At 47.0% G+C, this 23,483-nt stretch overlaps 1 protein-coding gene across 4 annotated transcripts in view; it reads right to left on the bottom strand.

Annotated features, from left to right (window-relative positions):
• Positions 1–1,691: 1,691 nt before the first annotated feature.
• Positions 1,692–23,483, bottom strand: part of LOC140426962 (ras-GEF domain-containing family member 1C-like) — a 159,288-nt gene continuing 137,496 nt past the window's right edge. For all 4 annotated transcript variants that reach the window (XM_072512282.1, XM_072512284.1, XM_072512283.1 and 1 more), the window contains 3 exons: positions 10,953–11,076; positions 8,822–8,894; positions 1,692–3,651 (listed from right to left, as the gene is read on the bottom strand). In XM_072512282.1, coding sequence (XP_072368383.1) covers positions 3,627–3,651; positions 8,822–8,894; positions 10,953–11,076 — 222 coding nt within the window. In that variant the 3' untranslated portion in view covers positions 1,692–3,626. The remainder of the gene's footprint in view (positions 3,652–8,821; positions 8,895–10,952; positions 11,077–23,483) is intronic.

Raw genomic sequence — 23,483 nt, 5'->3', positions numbered from 1 at the left:
ATCCAGGGGGTACTACTTGAACACGTATGCCAAGCATGGCACATTTGCCTTTGTGATTTGATGATAATAGTTGTTGTTGGGGTTAGACCACCTATCTTGGCTGCCCTTGACAAACCATTTAACCTCTTTTATTGCAATGATATTCTGGGAGTCAAGCAACGTTCCACATTTTTCCAGGTTACCCCTGCAGCACATTTTGCAGTCTCTTTTCTCCACAGCCGCATCTTGGGCAGGATTCTCTCAGCCCGAGGCCGGGCCGGAGAATCGCCGCGACCGGCGCTAATCGCGCCACGCTGCCCTGACGCCGGGACGCGATTCTCCGCAGAGCGGAGAATCGGTGCCATTGGCGCTGGCCGGGGGCCACTCTACGGGGCCCCCCCCAATGATTCTCGGCCAGGGATAGGCCGAGCAGCCGCATCAAAAAACCCGAGTCCCACCGGCACCGTTCTAACCTGGTCTTACCCGGCGGGACCTTGGCGTGGAAGGGTCCGCGGGCGGTCTGTGGGGGGGGGCTCCGCTGTGGCCTGGCCCGCGATCAGGGCTTACCAATCGGCAGGCTGGCGGAGAAGTGAGCCACTGCGCATGCGCGTGTTGGCGCCGGAGCCACTGCACATGCGCAGACCCCGCGGTGCACAGTTGACACCGGGATTGACTGCTGGAGCGGTGTGTGTCGCTCCAGTGCCGAGCCTGATCCCTGTTGGGACCAGAACTGCTGATCCTGAGGCCATGTTGACGACGTCCGGAAACGCGACTGCGTTTACGATGGCGTGAACACTTAGTCTCAGGATCAGAGAATCCTGCCCGCTTTAATTAAAAGGCACTCCATCTGATTATCTGTAAAAATTAGTGACTCCTTCGCCTCCTCCCTCTTGCTGATGTCATTTGCAGTTCAGGAGTGAGGATACTCACCTGTCGGTGCATTCTTGGGAGAGACTCGAACTAGGGGACAGACATCATTTGAAAATAAGTAGTCTCCCTTTTAAGACATGGATGTGGAGAATTTCTTCCTCTCCGAGGATTGTTAGTCTGTGGAATTCTGCGGAACTCTCCTCCTCGGACAGCAGCGGGGGCTGGATCATTGAATATATTCAAGGCTGAGTTAGATAATTTTTAATAGACAAAGGAATCCAGGGTTATAGGGGGCAGACAGGAAAGTGGGGTTGAGGTCACAACCAGAACCGGCCATGATCTTATCGAATGGCTCGAGAGGAGGCTCAAAGGGCTGAATGACCCATTCACAAGTCATGTGTTCCCATGTTCTTTAAATTACTTCACACCATTTTCTTTTATCCCCATAGATTCCTATTTTCAGGATCTCATTGGACACTTCTGCCACTTTATTGGCAGGGCTCCCAAACACCTTCTGCCAGCATTGTTCAAATAATCTAATCCCAGGACTTTTAACAAGGTGATCTTCATTTTCACCCAGGTGCGCTCAAGAATTTCCCCCTCCCTCTTCTACAGCGCCCCCCCCCCCTTTCTGAGAGCAGGTTGCTGAACTCGAAATTTCAGGGCCAAGACGGCGACTGCTCACTTACACAACTAGATATTTTCAGAAATGTTTCTGCACTTTCAGTTGTTCTCCATTCAGAATAACCATCTGAGCATAGTCTTACCAAACTGCTTTATTAACTGTCACTTTTAGTGGTATTTTGGAAACAAGAATGAAATAAAAAAATGGAGAGGATGCATTTCAATATTTGCATCATGATTATAACTGCTTGCTTCGTTTATTAGAAGTTTAAAACATTCACAACTATGGGTACAAAAATTAGAAATCAACAACCATTCAGCCAAACTGTTAGAACACAGTATAAATTACACAATACATAAATTCTATGCACAGATAAATTATCCAGAATATCAACATTTCCATTAATAATCTCATACAGCAGTATAAAAAAAAAAATCAATTTTCAAATAACCAAATTAAATATACAGCTACAAACTGGAGTAGTAATCATGCTATTTTGACTGTTTATAGGATAAATTTGACAATAAAACAGATATTCACGTGAGAAATGTCAGATTGGCAAGTATGTACCAGCACAACGTGGAGAACTATACACATTTTAAGCCTCATGTCACCTGTGAAGCAGTACGTCCAATTACAGCCAGCAATTTTGCCAAATTCACCACCACCTGGGGACAGATCGATATCCGCTGTGTACTTACGAGTGGTTTGTGGTTAACCCCAACGGTTTATGAAAGTAATTGACATACAATTTACAAAAAACTTGTATGTAAAACAAAGTGCTTGCAGCAAATGGATGCAGGGCACAGATGATCAACATGATTATATATATATATATATATATATATATATATATATATATATATCAGTCATATAGTACTAGTTTGTCAAATATGTGACACCATTTACAATATGCACTACAAAAATATCTTGCACTTTAATAACAAATAAATGCCATTATATATGTATGTCACTACCGTGCATTTTCAATGGCTTTAGTTTCCAGAATTTTAATTAACTGTGGAATCATACACAATATGTTATAGATTAAATTTTGCCTCGATATTCATTCCCACCATGTCTGTATAGATAACAGTCAACAATATTAATAGTTTTCTTTTATTATAAATAAAAAAGTAGTATGTGAAAATTACATTTACGTAACAAAATTAGCAAATTTTGTGGGAGATGGTATGTTTCTGCCAGATTTAAATCTGATATAGTATAATAAACGTTTGTGGAGATTTAACACTATATCTGTAACATTTGTTCACAGACAGTGTAACTGTTAAGAAAAGGTTATGGAAATATTTCAGGTTTAAATAAGCTGTCTTAATCTATGATTTAATGGGAATAGAGCATACTGAGAAATGGCATTTTATAACTCGAAATCTTTCCCATATCTCAAAGGGCCCATAGGAAAGTCAGATTTATATTTATATTTACATTATGTATTTCTATATTGTTTAAATAATGTTAGTGATGAATTGCATCATCTAATCTTGCAAGACTAAGCAAGCAAGTTAAAAATGTCACAATAATTCAAACTTTAATGAGACATTTTAAATGCATGCACATGATCAGATCAGGTACCCAGTGAGTAAAATATTACAAAACAAAACGTGTGCTCGACAGAATTTCCAAGTAATGTCCACAACTGAATGTCAGTCTAGTAGAATCTCCCAGCTGCGGAAGTTTTGTTTTCCAGTTGAGATGCTTTGCACAGCAAATATTTTGCTTCTCGAGTTCAGTCCACATGTTCAAACCTATTTCAGGTAGAATTCAAAACATGAGCAATCCAGTGCCCAGCATATTTTTAAAAATATCGATTGTCACATCGATTCAAAGTTTGAGAGAAAAGTGACTTGCATGTCTTGAAGTCTTACTTGCCTAAATCAGTCACGTATTTCAGTTTTTCTGCAAGTTTGTATTATCCAGTTTTCCATTAATAGGATCTGTATAATTTAAATACTGCTTGTTATAGAGACAGGTTGGAGTGGGGACTGTTCTTTTCTCCCTGTTATCTGTATAATTCTGACTGATGAATCCTGCTCATCAATGTTCAGAAGAAAAGCTAGATCACTGCTGGTTTCTGAAGTCAGTAGTGCAAGTTGTGATCTCTATGGATTTGTATTTTACGGCTTCCATACACTCATGTCTTTCCTAAGAGCGTTGATCTGAAACAAGATACAGAAAATTAAAAATAAGGGATATCAGATTCATGAAAGTACTTTGCATCCTTTAAATTATCTAAAGCACAAAAATCATGTGGGATTTTCCCATCAGCCCGTCACGTTTATTTCGGCGGCAGAGGTGGCCCGCCAGTACAACCTACCGATCCTGCCATTGTCAATGGGATTTCCTGAACATTTGAATGTACTCATAAAAACCTTTGTCTAAGCTTTACAGATAAATCCACTGATTTGTTATGCTCTAGGTGTAACATAAGCGGCTTCCTTGTGGTGCACTTGACAAGGAAGGTTCAGACGTGGAGATAACTTCAACATGTTTATTAAACTATGTACACTTCTATTACTCGGGTTCGACACTACTGCTAATCCTACTATAGCTACCCAGACTGACTAACCAGTTGCTGCAATCCTCGTGGTGGGTGTAATATTGAATCAACCCTGTGTCTGTACTCACTGACTGTCTCCACTGGAAAGAGGCAGATCATGGGCGTCATTCTCCGACCCCCCGCCGGGTCGGAGAATGGCCGCTGGCCGCCGTGAATCCCGCCCCCGCCCCCGCCGAAGTCTCCACTCCCGGAGATTGGGCGGGGGCGGGAATCCGGCCGCGCCGGTTGGCGGGACCCCCCGCTGGATTCTCCGGCCCGGATGGGCCGAAGTCCCGCCCAGGAATTGCCTGTCCCGCCGACGTAAATCAAACCTGGTATTTACCAGCGGGACCAGGCGGCGTGGGCGGGCTCCGGGGTCCTGGGGGGGGGGGGGGGGGCGCGGGGCGATCTGACCCCGGGGGGTGCCCCCACGGTGGCCTGGCCCGCGATCGGGGCCCACCGATCCGCGGGCGGGCCTGTGCCGTGGGGGCACTCTTTCCCTTCCACCTCCGCCACGGCCTCCACCATGGCGGAGGCGGAAGAGACTCTCCCCACTGCGCATACGCGGGAAACTGACAGCGGCCGCTGACGCTCCCGCGCATGCGCTGGGAAACTGACAGCGGCCGCTGACGCTCCCGCGCATGCGCCGCATTTCCGCGCCAGCTGGCGGGGAAACAAACGCCATTTCCGCCAGCTGGCGGGGCGGAAATCCCTCCGGCGTCGGCCTAGCCCCTCAATGTTGGGGCTAGGTTGCCAAAGATGCGGAGCCTTCCGCACCTTTGGGCCGGCGCGATGCCCGTCTGATTGGCGTCGGCTTTGGCGCCAGTCGGTGGACATCCCGCCGTTGGGGGAGAATTTCGCCCCATGTGTGTGGTGTCCTTTATATATGGGTTGGTGTAATGCCCCCCTGTGGCCGTGTCACCTCCGTGTGTATCGTGAATGCCTATTGGTCGTGTCCTATCTATTTGATCTACTGGTTGAGTGTGTGTGTGTGATGTCTTTGGTGCTCCCTCTAGTGTCTAGCTAGCCTATATGCATTTACATTGATGCACATCACCACATTCCCCCTTTTTAATATGTTACATATTTTCTGTACACTTTGAGAAAATTGAACAAAAAACAGGTAGATACGTTAAGGTATATACAAGTCATGGGAACAGTGATTAAACAATAAGTCCAAATCATTTGTGTGAGTCCAAAAACCATCAATCATCATGGTCAAATGTCTCTCTTGGTTATGAACGCCATCAACGTCCCTGTGCCACAGGAACCAAGAAGTGGTCAAATCACTTTGCTGTCTGATTTGGAATCCCTTTCTTTTTCGATGTTTGTGATGGTGCTGTCGGATGGCATCTTGTAGCTGATAAGGTGTTGACGTTGAAGCGGTACCATCAACAGTATCATTCAAGGTCACGGATGTGCCATATGTTGAAGTTGGATAAGACTGTACATACTGGTTCTGGCCACATGCTGTGCAGGAAGGGTGATCCTGCTGAGAACCGTTGAAGCTTGTCGAACTGGAAACAGCATTGCTGCTCGCATAAATACCTGGTCATGGTGTGAAACTAGGACCTTGCATCGGATAGGAATATGACTTCTGGCCAGGCTGGGGTGCAGCAAATCCTGGGCTGTAACTAAGGCATCCAGTCTGTAGTGCAGATTGCACTTGCGGTAGTCCTCCTTCAGTCTTGATTCCATTAGTGGGCAATCCGTAGTGCTGGCCTGTTTGAGAATATGCTGCACAGACTGCTGGCTGCTGCATGCCTGAATACTGGGTTTGTCCAGCATTAGCTGTCATTGGCTGCACTGCTGGTGTGGAAAAAATGTGTGGATATAGCTGTGGTGAATATTGGTGTATTCCTATTGGACTGTAGCCACTGCTTGTTATTACTGACCCAGTGTGATTGTTAAGTGATCCATCTCCTGTCGTTGTGGCCCTGAGTGTGCCATCACTGAGGTTGCGGCACTCCCTGTCTGGAGTAAAGTCCGGCTTACGTGAATCAGTGTCGGCGTTTGGTTGCTCCCCATCTGGAGTCTGGTCTGTTTTAACTGAGTCAGTGTTGGTTTGTTGATGCACCCCATCCAGAGTCTTAGCAGGTTCACTGGAGTCAGCTGAGATTTCTTGAAGCTGCACGTCTGGAGTCGGAACATGCAGGAATGCATTGACTTGTGGAGAGGTTCGAGCGAATGAGGGTGGAAGGATCATGGTGTCACCGGAGTCACCAGTGGTCTCACAGTGATCGTCGAGTGCCTCTGTACACACTAGCTGAGGTCTGTCACTTTGCACATCTTGCATGGGAAATGGGATGCTGTCGTCACTCATCTCACATACCGTGGGTAGAACTTCAGTAGCTGCTTGTTGTTCACTTGGGTTGGGTAAATTGTCAGAGTCTTCATCTGGTGGTGCAAACAATGTGGGTGGACTGTCATTGTCTTGCTGTTGTCCTTCATTTGGGCTTGGACTGTCATCGTCGCTTTGTTCTTCACTGTAGCAGGATAGACCGTCATGGTCGTCCTGCTGTGCACTGGAGCGTGGTAGACTGTCATAGTCTTCTTGCTGTTTACTTGAGCATGGCAGACTTGCATCGTCTGCCGCTAATTGGTCAGAGGAGGTTGCTAGACCCTCATGGTCTTGTTCCTGCAAGGACTGCATGTCAGAGTCTTGCGTTGCTTCTATCGTGGAGTCTGTCCACGAACTCGCTGTGGAGGCTTGTGACACTGGAGTCACTTCTTGTTCATGCAAAGATTGCGGTGTGGAGTCTTGCATGTCTTCTTTCGTAGAGTCGGGAACCCTGAGCGGGGCGTGGACCACGCTCTGTGTGGCAGCAGGCCGCTCTCTGTGGGCTTGTACCGCTCTATGTCTCTTGGTTTCAGGCCGCAGCATCATCCTGCACTCACGAGTTGGGATGTCATATCTGCTGGGCTGAAGATCCCCAAATCCGAAGAATTCATCGTCGGGGTCGTCAATGTGCAACACGTATAGTTGTGGTTCGGATTTGGTACTGGGGTAGCCTCCCAAGGTGAAAGGTTCGTCCGAGTCATTGTCTTCTAGGACCATATCATCACTGTTTGCGTCGGAGCTGGCATTGGGCTCGCGAGGTCCAGAGAAAATGTAAAGGTCGGTATCAAAGTATTCAAGGTCGGAATTATCGGTTTGGGCGTAGGTAACTGCTTGTTGCAGGGTTCTTCGGAGGTTAATTTAATTTCCTGGTTCAATTTGAGGCATTGTGCTGTCATTCCAGGTGAAGGAAGGTTGTTTTACGGCTTTAAAAGATTTTTTCTTTGATTTGGGACGTTTCCCCTTTAAATGGGCATGGTCCGGGGCCTCTGATGTCATGACGCATGTGACATCATACGTAGGAAGCGTTTGCGCATGCGCAAATCGCTGTTCCTGTACCTTATGCCTTGTTCTCATTTGCGCATGCACGGCTTCTCGCGTATGAGCAAACGGACTTTCCGTTCTGTGCACTTCTCGTGCAACTGTGCAAGTGCAGTCCCTTTAGAAAGATGGCCGCCAATCAAAACTGTTCTCTGCTCCGGGATCTCGGCCTCGTGGTGAGTACTGGCGCTTCTCTTACCTTTTCTTGCTGGTTGGAGTGTGTTTTCCTCACAGTATTTGCCGAATTTGTCCAGGACTGCCTGGAAGTTGCTCCTGTTTTGCCCCTTGGAGAACTTGAATTTTTAAAAGATTTCTTCTGCTCTGGCACCGGCGATGGTGAGGAGAAGCTCTGTCTTTTCAGCATCGGCCACGTCTTCTAGTTCGGCTGCTACCAGGAAGATTTCAAACATTTGACGAAATATCCGCAAGTTTTCGCGGAGATCGCCGTGGCACTGGAGCTGCTGCGGAACCCGGATCTCAAACATCTTGCCTGGGTATCGTTGCTGGTTGTCACTGTACGCTGAGGTATGGCTATATGGATTGAAACAGTTCACTGCTGGTACCATGATTTGTTATGTTCTCGGTGTAACATAAGCGGCTTCCTTGTGGTGCACTTGACAAAGGTTCAGACGTGGAGATAACTTCAACACGGTTATTAAACTATTTACACTTCTATTACTTGGGTTCGACACTACTGCTAATCCTACTATAGCTACCCAGGCGGCAATCCACGTGGTGGGTGTAATATTGAATCAACCCTGTGTCTGTACTCACTGACTGTCTCCACTGGAAAGAGGCAGATCATGTGTGTGGTGTCCTTTATATATGGGTTGGTATAATGCCTCCTGTGGTTGTGCCACCTCCGTGTGTATCGTGAATGTCTATTAGTCGTGTCCTATCTACTTGATTTATTGGTAGAGTGTGTGTGGGGGATTTCTTTGGTGCTCCCTCTAGTGTCTAGCTAGCCTACATGCATTTACATTGATGCACATCACCACATCCACTAATCCAGGTGATGGGAAATCTAGAGATTTGGTAGGATTGCATTTAGTTCTACGAAATATTAAACAGCTCCCAAATTATCAAAGTTCATCCCTACTGAATGGGCCCCTTACTTTAAAGTTACTTGAAATTGCATTTCAGACCAATTCATTGTATGTGAAACACTTTGCAATCTGACAACTTGCAATATACATGAAAAAATCTTTTGCCTGCTATTGAAATTGTCATGACATCTATCGTAAATGCATAATATTCAAAAAAATGTTTGAAACTTAAAAAAAAGTTGGAGGAAAGAGTCTCATATGGACTCGAAACATTTAACTGTTTCTCTCGCCACTGATGCTGCTAAACCAGCTGAGTTTTTCCAGCATTTCTGGTTTAATAAATAAAAAACAGATTTAGAGTTTACCTTAAAGTTTTCCATCTGTCTTTTTCAAGCTGGTTTTCTGGACTTTCACTTTCGTATGATGCCAAATACAAACCTTTGAGTAGGAAATGGATACAATTTCTGTTAATATATTGGACCAAAGCTGCCGATCAGCTTTATTTGCTATTCTTTCAAGTGTAACATCTAACTTGTAGTGAGAGAACAATGAACGGTTGGCACAGTGGCACAGAGGTTAGCACTGCTGCCTCACAGAGCCAGGGACCCGGGTTCAGCCTTGGGTGACTGTTTATGTGGAGTTTGCACGTTCTCCTAGTGTCTGCATGGGTTTCCGCCTGGAGTTTCAGTTCTTCCCACAGTCCAAAGTTGTGTAAGGTTAGGTGGGATTATGGGGATAGAGTGGGGGGGAGGGGATGGGAATAGAGTGGGGGGGGGGAATGGGAATAGAGTGGGGGGGAATGGGAATAGAGTGGGGGGGGGAATGGGAATAGAGTGGGGGGGGGAATGGGAATAGAGTGGGGGGGGGAATGGGAATAGAGTGGGGGGGGGAATGGGAATAGAGTGGGGGGGGAATGGGAATAGAGTGGGGGTGAATGGGAATAGAGTGGGGGGGAGAATGGGAATAGAGTGGGGGGGAGAATGGGAATAGAGTGGGGGTGAATGGGAATAGAGTGGGGGGGAGAATGGGAATAGAGTGGGGGGGAGAATGGGAATAGAGTGGGGGGGAGAATGGGAATAGAGTGGGGAGAATGGGAATAGAGTGGGGGGGGAATGGGAATAGAGGGCGCGATTCTCCACCCCCACGCCGAAGTGGCCGCGCCGTCGTGAACGCCGTCGACGTTCACAACGGCGCGGAACAGCCCCGGTTGTGACCGATTCAGGCCCTGACAATGGGCCAGTATCGGGGCCACGTCATCTACCCGCGCGAGGCCTTGTCGCCCGCGTAAAAGCGGTGCCGATTAGATGACGCGGCCGGCGCCGCATAACGGACGTCATCCGCGCATGCGCGGGTTGGCCGGCGCCAACCCGCGAATGCGTGGTTGCCGTCCTGTCCACATCTGCCCCGCAAGAAGATGGCGGACGGATCTTGCGGGGCGGCGGAAGGAAGGAGGTCCTCCTTCAGAGAGGACGGCCCGACGATCGGTGGGCACCGATCGCGGGCCACCCCACATTTAAGGTACCCCCCGGTGCAGGATCCCCCCTCGCCCCCCCACAGGCCGCCCCCCCAGCGTTCACGCACAGCCCACGACTGTAGCGACCAGGTGTGGACGGCGCTGGGGGGAACCCGCAGTTTTGGCCTGGCCGCTCGGCCCATGCGGGCCTCAGAATCGCGGGGGTGCCGGAGAATCGCCATTTTGGGTATCTCCGGCGATTCTCCGGCCTGCGGCCCGCGAAACTCGACCGGGCCGTTCCCGCCGCTCGGGAGAATCGCGGGAGGGCGTCGGACCGGCGGCCCCGGAAATTTCGGCGGCCCAGGCGATTCTCCCAACCGGCGTGGGAGTGGAGAATCGCGCCCAGAGTGAGGGGGGAATGGGAAGGTCCAAGGGATTGGTTTAGCACAGTGGGCCTCCCGAACAGGCGCCAAAATGTGGCGACTAGGGGCTTTTCACAGTAACTACATTGAAGCCTACTTGTGACAATAAGCGATTATTATTATGCAAAATGAGCTCAGGGTCACAGCATATCATTTGGTACCAACTAAATTTTATTCACAGCAAGTAGCAAGTTTAAAGGATGGATTTTCTATTTAGGCGTCAAGTAGTGGCAGTACATGATATCTGGTCATCCCTCTGGCTCTCCCCAACCCCAACTAATTATTTTATGTAGGTGTCATTAAGGATGCAATCTTCTGGTAGGATTCCCAGTGACAAGAAGCAGCCTACCGTTGCAAGGCTTTAAAATCCTTTTAGTAGTCCAGCGGGACCAGGGCAGGATTTTCCAGCCTTTCATCCCGGAAGGATCTGAACATGTCTCACTGCTGTCCTTTCCCTACTTTATCCATCACCATCCTGCTCAATTGTGGGTGTGTTGGCAGAGAAAAATTCAGGCATAAAAATCTCTGCATGGGGGTGCTGTACCACTATTTTGTCAAATTACTTTAAATAATGTTGCATAAAATATGACTTTATGAACAATTAACAAATCAAAAGCTTACCATCCTCAGAGAAGACAGGGGCTGTGTGAAGATAATGAATAATATTTTTATCATCTTCAAAAGGACACGACACTTGTTTCCACATCATAAATTCTCCTACTTGTTTTGCCAATTCTAGAAATTTCTATAGAGATAGAAAAAACAGGTTATTCTTCATGGCAAGATGTAAAATCTGGTTTAAAATTTTAATAATTTGAAGTAACGGTATTAGATATTAAAATATGTTTCTGTCTGGTGATCTGAAATTGGTTGTATTTACATGTATAAAGTACAACAAAAACGTTATTTCTGTTGAATTCAGAGAGCAGAACTTAAGGGCCGGGATTCTCCGCGCCTCCACGCCGCAATCGCGCTTAACGCGGAGAATTGCCGCCAATCGCTGGCGCGCGGTCGACACGGCGCCGGGTCAGGAGCCATTGAAAGAGGCCCCCGCGGTGATTCTCCGCCAACTAGCCGAGTTCCCGCCGGTGTGGTTCACTAATGGTTCCACCTGGCAAGAGCTGGGAGTGGCGGCTGCGGACCCAGCCCGCGGGCGGGGGATTCGGCACCGGGGGGACGCCTCCAGGACGGCCAGGCTCGCGATCGGGGGCCACCGATCGACGGGCGCGCACGATCTGGGGGGGGGGGCCTATATTGTCGGGGCTGGCCAGCGGTGTGGGTCCGCCATGTTGCGCAGACCCGCGGCCGGAAGAGCAGCGCCCCATATCGGCAGCCGGACCGGCTAGGACTACTCCGGGGCCCTGCAAGCCCCCTGCAAAACGGAGAATCCCTCTGGACTTCCTCCAAGAAAGTCCAGAGTGATTGCGCCCATTTTCCCGCGGGCGTGGATACATTGATCCATTACCAGAGAATTCTGTCCAAGACCTTTTGAATTTTTTGCTGCAGAAATCATAGACCGCTGAGGTAAAGGTGTTTAATTGGACAACTTATTTTCTCTCAGGTTTCCTTGGCCAAACACAAACTGGGGTCAAGAGCATTGGTAGATGACTTGTCACGCGCACGCATTTGCCAATATTGCTCTGAACAGATGGCTATATATGCATGAGAGGAGCTTGCGTTGGCTCGCTTTCTATTTTCCATAATTTCTGGATCTCCTCAACAATAGTCAGTCCACTCCCACAGGAAGGATGTACGCCCTGCTGTTCTGTGGTGCCAAACATTGGCACACCAACACAATGCAGGAACAGGCTGGGAACACTAGGAGCAGAAAATCATAGGGATGGAGGGATTTAAAATGTAATGTTTTAGTTTTTCTGTCCAAACAACAAGAGGAGGAGGTGGCTCAAACTGCTCGAGAGCACTTACTTCATGTATTTAAAGTATTTAAAATAAACTGGGCGTAGGGGGCGGTGGGCTTTTGTCCTTCATACTTTCATGGTTTGTTCCATCAATGTCCTGGTTATTGTTGAGTGTTTCTATAAATACTTGCACAGCACCTCTCAATAGGTGACTGATTGAAGTGAATTCCTGCTTCTCCTAAACCTGCTTTGTTTTAAGGTTGGAAGAGTGATTTTTTTGGAAAATATTTTTACTATAATTTTTAGCAATTTATATTCAAAACATGCATTAACACAGAACAATTAACCCCCTCCACCACCTTCCCCTGCAACAGTATAACTTAGTTACTAAGTCTTCCACCCTGCCCCACCAACAGCTGTCAGTGACCAGCTCTTTAAAGTATAATATATAAGGTTGCCATCTATAGCAAAACCCTTCCACTGACTGTCTCTCAGCAAACCTAACCTTTGAGATGCAAAGACACCATCAATTGACCCAGCCGCGCCAAGGCGCTTGGTGGTATAGTCGACCCCTAGCCCAAGAGGATCCAACCTCCTTGCCACCAGTGAGGCAAAGGCCAGGATGTCTGCCGCGCCCACATCCGGGGCTCCAGCACAATTGAAACCCCAAATATCGCCTCTAATGGGCAAGGTACCAACCCAATGTTCAGGTTTGCCGACAGTTTCAAAACAAGGACCTCCAGAAGCCCACCAGCTTTGAGCATGACCAGAAAATGTGCACATGGTGAGCCAGGCCCCCCGAACACATCAATCATCAACCCCTTCAAAAAAACAACTCATTCTAGCCTTCATGGTGTGTGCCCGGAACACCACTTTTAACTGGATGAGACTCAGCCTCACACAGGATGAGGTGAAGTTCAGCCTCCTCAGTACCTCACTCCAAACCTTCTCCTTCAAGATCGGCCCCAACGGGCAGCACTGTGGCGCAGTGGTTAGCACTGTTGCCTCACGGCACCATGGTCTTAGGTTCGATGCCGGTCCTGGGTCACTGTCCGTGTGGAGTTTAGACATTCTCCCCGTGTTTGCGTGGGTTTCGCAAAGGTGTGCAGGGTAGGTGGATTGTCCACGCTAAATTGCCCCTTAATTGGAAAAAATGAATTGGGCACTCTAAATTTATAATAAAAAAAGATCGGCCCCAGTTCCTCAGCCCACTTTGCCTTCATATCTTCAACCAAGCACGCCGCCCCCCCCCCCCCGCCCCCGACTATCCGCTGGATACTGCTTTTTAAATAAACGGAGTGCTTTTAAATAAACGTTTTACTGCTGCATTTCCATCGGACTTTGTTTTGCATTCCAATGTGACTTAGCTTTTTAACATCACTGTGAAGCGGAAAGCATGGGCATTCTTTGGAATTTAGTATGCACGGACTTCCAAAAGGTGTTTGATAAAGTTGACGAATGTGATATAAAGTAGTTACTTTAGAGATACTAGTTAATGTAATGTAGAAATAAGCCACTTTGATTCTTGCAGTTAGGGACAAAGGAGTTTGAGACCGCATGGAAAAAGCAGGAAGAGGTGTGTCTATGAGAGTGATGCTGCATTGATAGGGGCCAGAGAAAGGGATTGGAAGTGAGCCAATCAGAATAGATTAAACAGGTCAGGAGGGACATAGGCTGACCTATGTCCGTCGAGTATGTGAAACTTGATACCATTTGAATTGATTTTGCAGAGATCCCTTTGTCTTTTAGTCAGTCGTTTTTCTGGGGTGTAAGAGGCTGGATGTCTTTTACGTTTCTGTAAGATGATTAAGCTTGCAAGCTAAATAAATAACTTCTTTTTACGTGCGAATCCGTCTCAACTTTTATTGAGGCCAGACTGACAGAGAAAGAAATTTGGGGATCAACATTTGGTGCCGAAAACCGGGATTTCTCAGGGCGATCCTGATCCAACTGCGAAATCAGAATTAGACTGATTATGAACAGGAGGATGGGGAACAAAGGGCCCTCAATGTAGAACTGGAAAACGACCAGCATTGATTGTTCCCCTCTTCTTATCGTCTGATTAGTCTGGTCACTCGCGGTTGGCACAGAAAGACCGCCTCGACGAAATCACAGGTCAGTCTGGGGATAAGCATTTTAATTGATGGGATTTCATAGAGTTAATTCGGCTGGGGCAGGCTGTATTGTTGATGTAACATTTAAGATAAATGGTTCAACTTTAATTGTGAGTTAATTCGGCTGGGGTAGGCTGTACTGTTGATGTAACATTTAAAATATAAATGGTTCAACTGTATTTGTAAGTTAATTCGGTTGGGTTATGTTATGAGAGGTAGATGTAACATTTGAAATTGAAAAAATGATTCACCTCTATATGTCTGTGTGTTAAAAATATAGTTGATTAAGTTAAAGAATTTTCCTTGGACTGTAGTGGCGGAAAAACGCAGTTCCAAGGACTAGTTGAGATTATGGGAAATTCCTTGGATAGCACAAATGATCCAGGCATGCCACTGCAAATATTATGTGATAAGTATCCGGACAAAGCAAAGGACTTTAGAAAATTGTCAGCACAGTTAAGAACTAAAATGGGAGATGAATGGCCACTAGGGGGAACCAAAGACCTAGAAATGGTTAAGAAAATCCAGGGACAGATATGGAAAAAAATCAAAGTATGAAAACTAAAGAATTAATTGGATTATGGAGGCAATATTGTCAAGAGGAAAAAGATAAGATTATGTTGTCCAGCTGGCAGGATAACGCCCTTAAAATGGGGATTTCAATTAGTGAACAGGGTAACCTAAAAACATTACAGATCTTGAAAAAGGAATGTGCATTTAAAAAAAGAGCAAATAGAGACAGGAAGGACCCGGGTCACACAAGAGGTGAACTACGTAGTTCAATGGCTGGCCTTGAATTGTCAGAAGAAGAAAAATTCAATAAGTCGGAAAAGTCAGTAGAAATTCCGTCTGCACCCATAGTATGGTCTGCGCTCATTCCAGAACCACCAGAGTACAATAATATATACCCAGCCATTGCTCCCCAGATTTCAAATATGCCAGAAACTCAAGCCCTTTTGGGTGATAGTGTGAGTCCTGATTTACCAACTTCACAACCGAAAGAGCAAAAGGAACTTTGTCCCACAAGCCCAGTTAGCTCTAGGACAAGATCTCGGACAGCAAGAGAGGGGCTTGAAGCTCACCAGAAACAATTAAGCATATCACCTAAGTCTCCCCAAACTAAGGAGAAATCACAAGAGTTGGGAACAAAGAAAGCTGAAACAACTTCGGTTGAAGAGAAAGAACTCCCCCTAGTGACAGGAAGAGACGTTGAAGTCTTGGAACAACCAGGGGAAATAGCTAGAGTGCCCCCTGGTGACATTCGGAGACAGTTACCGATTAGGAAGATGCGAAACCCCGATCCAGGGACTGCGGCTGAAAACCCCACAATAGACGTTTACTTCCCATGGACACCCAGTGAGATGATGGCTATTATGACTACAATCCCAGATAGGAAAAAATCTCCTGCTGCCTTTGTGGATTCATTGAGAACTACTATCTCAATTTATCAAGCTGATTCAAGGGACCTCTGGGCCCTAGTTCAGCAGATTTTAACCCCAGCAGAGTACCGCAATTATCTTAACCACCTGAATTATGCTAGTCATGCCGCACTCCAGCAGGCCTATGCGTTAGACGACGATAGAAGGACACAGATCTTAAATGCGTTGAATAGCACATTTCAAAGGCCCATAAATCTTTCTGTTATCTTAGACCTAAAACCTAAGAAGACTGAAGAGCCAGAGGAATTTCTGGGGCGTTTAAATGAAATCTACCGGGGGCAGTCAGGCGATTTGCTGTATCAAAATGGTCAGAATTCCCCTCAATACTGAGCTATGTTAATGCATTGCCTACCACCTTCTGTGGTTACTGCTGTGAAATGTAATAACATGAATTGGACGGAGAATGACCCTTCCCAGATGGCAAGGGCAGTCAGATTTTACTGGAAGGAGGGTGCAGGCCAAGAAGGAGGCTCAGTTACAAAGGTTAAGACTGAGTATGTAATGAAAAAGGATGATCTGCGACCCCAACAAGCGGCAGAAATGGTAGTTTACCAGCAGGAGCCCCAATATAGTGACTTTGGGTGGGTGGATCAGCGAAGAGGAGGATACCAAACCCACCCAAAGGGACCCTCACCCCATTTTTTTGGTCCACTGAACGAATCAACAGCTCTACAACCGCAGCCCCCTCTGAGGGGCCATTGGTCTACTGGAAGACGAGGCCGGGGCAGAAATAGAGGGAACAATGCATGTTTTAATTGCGGCCGTGTAGATCACTGGCAACAGGAATGCCCCTTTAAAAGACAGACAGTAGAAGGAGATTATCCGACCCAAAGGAGAGGGTACCCACCAAGGGGAGGACAGATGAGATACACTGACTTCTCCCAGGAAAACCCTTTCCCAACACAGGATTGACTAGCTAATTTAGCCATAAGGACTCTCCAATCCGACAGGGAACCTATTATCTCTCTGCAGATAGGAGATCAACATCACTCATTTGTAATCGACACAGGGGCAGCGATGTCTTCTGTGCAATCAACACTTAAATTACCAATATCCGACCACACGCAGCAATTATCAGGGTTCCAACGACAGGTGTGTGAGTATCCTATTTCTGAACCTGTGACAGTCACTTACGAGAATACGTCTGCAGAACATCAGTTTGTAGTGACTACTGGATTGGACTGTAACTTGTTGGCCCGAGATTTACTGTGTATCTTCCAGCTACAGCTAGAATGCGGAGATGAGGGGGTAACGGTTACATCATGGAGGATGAGACAACAGTGCTATATTTCTATCACCCCCCAGTGGTGGACGTTAGACGTTGAACAGTCACTGCATCACGTTACCCTGGCCTATGACAGAACTGGACGAAACAGGGAGTTGGAGGACAAATACCGGCCATTACTTGAGACCGAATGGCCAGTCAAGGTTACAGCCACAGTCACGGGAAAAGAAGGTACAGCCGATTTTGTTACAATATCACCACATTTACGGCCACAGTCAGCTTCGGTAAGCCCTCATATTACACGTCAGGTCCATGACCAGTACCATGCCAGGGATATGGGGCGAATGGTCAGCATCTTACCGCAGCTCGTCAGAATAGGTATGAGATATACCTTTTGAACAATCCACGTCTGACATTTAAATACTGTACCACTATCAATCCAGCCTGTTTTCTTAGTGGTCCCCCTGTCCATGAAGACGCACCTGGCCACGACTGTTTAGCCTTGATTCAGGAAACTACCACAATAAGGGGCGATTTGAGTGACATTTCGTCAGAACAACCTGACATGATTATGTGTGGTCAAATATCCCACCGGGGTTTAGTTAATGACCTACTGCAGGCCCTCCTTATGCCCGCGCAGATTTCCGTTATTAAATGCGCTGCCCACACGAATGGTACAACCCCAGTTGACGTTGGTAATGAACGAGCAGATCGTGCAGCGCGCACAGCCGCACAAATTCAGCAAGTGATGGTGCCTAAAATGTTAAGTCAGACTAAACGATCTACTATGAATATGTCTGCTTCTGACAAGCCAATGCCAACCATCCAAGACGTCATAAGGTTACAGGAGGACGCTCCTGAGAGTGATAAACAAATGTGGAAACGGTTAGGTTGTACATATGATTCTGTTTCCTCTTTATGGACCACGCCTGCACATCAGACTTGTATGTCTGATGTACTGGCTTTATGGGTCATCGAATGTGTACACTTTGCAACTCATTGTGGGGCTCGAGGGACTAGTGATTTGTTGCTGGACACTTGGTGGCACCCTAAAATGCAGGGGTTGGCCCAAAGTATCAGTAATCGGTGTTTGATTTGTCAGCAATATAACACCGGAAAAGGTATCCCTTGTGGGAAGGGGCAAACCCCGTTGCCCAGTGGTCCCTTTGAGACGCTCCAAATGGATTACATTGAGTTGGAAAGGTGTCAATGTTACAAATATGTTTTGGTCATTGTGGATGTGTTCAGCAGATGGGTCGAAGCGTATCCGACTATCGATAATAAAGCTGCTACTGTGGTTAAAGTCTTGATGAGGGAAATCATTCCCCGGTACGGTATACCAGCTCAGTTAAGTTCTGATAATGGGCCTCATTTTATTGGACAAATTAACAAGGAGTTTTGCTCCCAGTTGGGCATACGCCAGCAGTTACACTGTGCTTACAGACCGCAGGCGGCCGGGTTGGTTGAGAGACACAATCAGACCCTCAAAACTAAATTGGCTAAATTAAGAGCAGACACGGGACTGACATGGCTTAAGTTGCTCCCCGTTGCCCTCTTCCAGCTGCGGGTTACACCTGCGGGACCAGCCCGGCTCTCTCCCGCCGAGATTCTCTATGGCAGGCCTCTTAGAACTCCTTGGAGCCTGCATGTTTCCAGACGGGTTCAGTTTCATCAGATGACTGAAGAAATGACCACCTATGTTCTAGCCCTTACGCAAGTGCTCAAGGAACTCCATGGCCAAGTCCGCGCGGCTCACGAGCCATTGCCCCCAGTACCTAGCTCACTTTCAGTCCAGCCTGGTAGTTATGTCATGGTCAAAACTTGGACTAGGAAGGGGTCGGAGCCGCGATGGGATGGGCCCTTCCAAGTTCTCCTTACCACCCCCACAGCAGTTAAAGTGGAGGGGCGAAGTGCTTGGGTCCACCTACATCACTGTAAATTGAGTCCATCTCCACTACTGTAAAAGGTCGGATACTAACCTGCCTCCCTTCTCCAGTGCTATTTTCCAGGTGTGGAGCATGATGGAGTGGCTACGCATCGTCTGTCTGATATTTGGCCTCACTTCGCTTGGCGTGTTATTGGCGATGGACATGGAAAAGGGGAATATTATGTATCTGTGTAGCCCCAACCAATCTACAAGGATACATCACCTATGCAAAGGTGATGTTCTTCGCTGCCCCCATATACGAGGACATGGTATCGACTCATGGAAGGTCATCAAAGTTAAGGAGAATGCAGGAGTCATGAAGCAGCTGCACCGGTCCCGGCGATGGGAAGGGAACATTATATGGACATTGCCTTGTTTTTGGAATACATGTAAATTTGATTTTGGATGTGTTAAAAGTGGTACAATAAAGGTAAAATCAGGCTGTCAGAAGAGTGTAGGAAGAGACCATGAGAAAGAGAAAGGGACTAGAGAGAGGATGGGGCGTGTGAGAAGGGAAGTACAGCTAGAACGTAGGTTACCAGGAGATACACTTAAGTTAGTTAAAGGCCAAACTGAGGAAAACCCGGGTAGTAAACCTTGGGACCCTCGGGGCAATAACCAAGGAGTTGTCTCAGCTACGGTTGTTTGCAATGCAGAACCGGTATGCTCTTGACTATCTTCTGGCCCGTGAGGGTGGGGTATGCGCCATAGTACAGGGCAAGTGTATCATGGGTGTTCAGGACTTGACCGCTAACATTACTAAATTTATGGATCGCATACGGGATCACTTGGACGGGATGCAGGATCCTGACTCTTGGGGTAACTGGGGATTTGGAGGATGGAAGGACTGGTTGATAAATATGGCCATGTATCTAGTGGTAGCTATCGGCTGCATCTTTGTGGGCCTGGCCATCCTTAAATGTGTGATGGGTAGAATGCGGGGTGCACTAGATCAGATCACCGCCCCAATCACCGAAAAAAAAAATTTAACTGTTAAAATCCATGAGGGTGAGGCAGATGAAGGGGGGCTAAGACAGGAATTGGAAATGCAGCGACGGATCTTTTTAGATGAGGAACCGTAGCTATGGATTGGATAGTTCGGTTATCATGGAATGATAAAAGGAGGGAATGACGAATGTGATATAAAATAGTTACTTTAGAGATACTAGTTAATGTAATGTAGAAATAAGCCACTTTGATTCTTGCAGTTAGGGACAAAGGAGTTTGAGACCGCATGGAAAAAGCAGGAAGAGGTGTGTCTATGAGAGTGATGCTGCATTGATAGGGGCCAGAGAAAGGGATTGGAAGTGAGCCAATCAGAATAGATTAAACAGGTCAGGAGGGACATAGGCTGACCTATGTCCGTCGAGTATGTGAAACTTGATACCATTTGAATTGATTTTGCAGAGATCCCTTTGTCTTTTAGTCAGTCGTTTTTCTGGGGTGTAAGAGGCTGGATGTCTTTTACGTTTCTGTAAGATGATTAAGCTTGCAAGCTAATTAAATAACTTCTTTTTACGTGCGAATCCGTCTCAACTTTTATTGAGGCCAGACTGACAGAGAAAGAAATTTGGGGATCAACAAAGTAGCACTGAAGCCAGTGGAATAGAAAGGACAATGGCTGATAAAAATGTGGCTGAGTGCCAGCAAACAAAGATGAGTGGTGAATGGTTGTTTTTTTAAAGAGGGGAGGATTGTATATAGTGGGGTTTCCCAGGGATTGGTATTAAGAGCACAGCTTTTCTTGATCCATATTCGTGACCTGGACATGGGTGTCATAGAGCTTTACAGCACAGAAAGAGGCCCTTCGGCACAGCTATCAAACACCTATCCATTTTATTCCCATTTTCCAGCACTGAGTAGCCTCGTATGCTGTGGTGTTTTAAGTGCTCATCCAAATGCTTCTTAAATGTTGTGCAGGAGACGATTTCAAAGGTTACAGATGGAAGTACTGTCAACTGTGGGGAGGATAGTGAAAGATTTGACAGAGGCCACAGACAGTCTGATGGAATGGACAGAGGAAATTTAATGCAGAGACATAGGGGGCGCGATTCTCCCAGCCCCGCGCCGGGACGGAGAATCGCCGCAACCGCTCCACACCGCCATATGCGTCGGCGAGATTGGTGTGGCGCCGGTCGCGGGCCGCTGTCCGCGGCCGGGCCGCCGATTTTCCGGCCTGGATGGGCCGAGCAGCCGCGCGGAAACGGCAGAGTCCCGCCGGCGCCATTCACCCCTGGTCGCTGCCGGCGGGAACTCTGCGCAAAAGGTCGGGGGGGGCTGCCTATGGGGTGGGGAGAAGCGTTCCTTCACCGGGGGAAGCATCCGATGGGGTCTGGCCAGCGATCGGGGCTCACCGATCCGTGGGCCGGCCTCTCCCACCCCCGGACCTACTTTGTTCCGCTTCCGGCCCCAGAACCACCATGCCATGTTGCGTCGGGGCCAGAGCGTTGAAGAAGTCCCCGCGCATGCGTGGGTTGGCGCTGCCCAACTGCGCATGCGCGGGTTGGCACGGCGCCCATTTGACGCCGGGAAGGGAGGCTGGAGCGGCGTGAACTGCCCTGTGGGGGCCAGAATTGGTGGTCCCCGTGCCCGTTTCGCGCCGCCATGAAACGTGACGGCGTTCACGACGGCGCGAATACTTGGTCTCCATTTTGGAGAATCGCGCCCATGAAGTGAGACATTTTGGTACGAAGAATAAGGAAAGACAATATAAAACAAATAATATAATTCTAAAGGGACCATATACATTTGTAGGTGTACAAATTGTTGAAGGTGGCAGGGTATGTTAAGAAAGCAGCAAATAAGGCATATGGAATCCTGGGCTTTTAAATAGGGCCATAGAGTGCAAAAGCAAGCAAGTTATGGTGGACCTTTACCAAACACTGGTTTGGCCTCAACTGGAGTACTGTGTCCAATTCTGGGCACCACAAAATGTGAGCGGCACTAGAGGGATTGCAGAAAAGATTTAAGGTTGATTTGGAGGATGAGCATAGATCGGTAAAGCTGAAGCAGTTTTCCTTAAGAGAAAAGAAGATCTAGATGAGAATTGAAAAAATATTCAAAATCATAAAAGGGTCTAGGCAGAAAATATAGATAGATGCTTTCATTGGTGGAAAGGTTAAGAACTAGAACATACCAAATTAAGGAGATTGATAAGAGAACCAGAGGTAACATGAAGAAATGTTTTTTCTGCAGCAAGTGGTTAGGATCTGGAACGTACTGTTAGAGAGTGTGGTGGAGGAAGATTCAATTGTGACTTTAAAAAGGAAATTGGATAATTACCCAGAGAGAAAATAATTGCAGTGCTATGGTAGGAGACTGGGACTTGCAGAATAGCTCTAAGGATATATGATGGGTCAAAGTACCATTTTCTGGGCTGGAGTACTGTGTACAGTTCAGGACACCACACTATAGGAAGGATGTGAATGCATTGGAGAGATTGCAGAAGAGAATAGTTCCAGGGACGAGAAACTTTAGTTAGGAGGATAGATTGGAAAGGCTGGGACTGTTCTCCTCAGAGAGAAGGCGGCTAAAAGGAGATTTGTGTTCAAAGTCATGAGGGGGCTGGATAGAATAGATAGGTAGTAAACTGTTTCCGCTTGTAAAAGGATCAAGAATGAGAGAGCACAGATTCAATGTGATTTGCAAAAGAGGCAAATGCAGTGCAAGAAAAAGCTTTTTACACAAGTATCTTGGGTCTTGAATGCACTGCCTGGACGTGTGGTGGATGCAGGTTGATTTGAGGCATTCAAGAGGGCTTTAGATGATTAATAAAACCAACGTGCAGGGGTATGGAAAAAAGGCAGGAGAATGGCACTAAGTCATGATGCTCGTTTGGAAAGGTGGTGCAGACCCGATGGGCCAAATGGCCTCCTTCTGCGCTGTAACAATTCTGATTCTTTGATCATTCCAAGATTATGTCATTTTCTCTCATCCTTTAGGAGCTGGAGAACAATTCCAGAAAATTAATCAGAGGAAAGTTGCCTTTAGCGAAAGCAGTTGGCACAGATCCATCATTACCCAACTATGCCACAAGCCCTGCCAGAACATCTTGGCCACATTATAGAGGAATTGAAGAGAGGCTTATTTCCCCAGGTCACGATTATTCCTGCAAATGCCAGTTTATTCCATCAGCAGATATATAGCTTTAGAAGTTGAAGGTGCACACATGTAGAGATAGACATGTGAATAGATTGTACACTAGTATAGCTATCAATGATTGATTGTGAAACAAAGTAGCTGCATGTGGAACCAGTTTGAGTAATTGGGTCTTGGCCTGTTTTCAAGGTTTACAATTAAAAAATGCATTTTGAAGCCCCCCCCCCCATGTTATTTTTTATCTATTTATGTTTTACAGCCAGCTGGTAAAGGAGGAGACCAGAGCTGTCAAAATGTGAGCAGAGTTTTCAGAGCAGGTTGCTGGATGTGGATGGGCCTGAAGCTTCCTCAGATTGATGGAAACTCTTAATAAAAAAGTTTCATTTTTCCAGCTTTGTAGGGGACGATTCTCCAAAATGCAGACCAAGTGTTCACGCTGTTGTGAATGCCGTCGCGTTTCACGACGGCGTGAAACGGGCCCGGGTACGAC

The sequence above is a fragment of the Scyliorhinus torazame genome, chromosome 7, assembly GCF_047496885.1.
Source record: "Scyliorhinus torazame isolate Kashiwa2021f chromosome 7, sScyTor2.1, whole genome shotgun sequence".
Classification (NCBI taxonomy): domain Eukaryota; kingdom Metazoa; phylum Chordata; class Chondrichthyes; order Carcharhiniformes; family Scyliorhinidae; genus Scyliorhinus; species Scyliorhinus torazame.
This window is presented reverse-complemented; position numbering and strand designations above follow the sequence as displayed.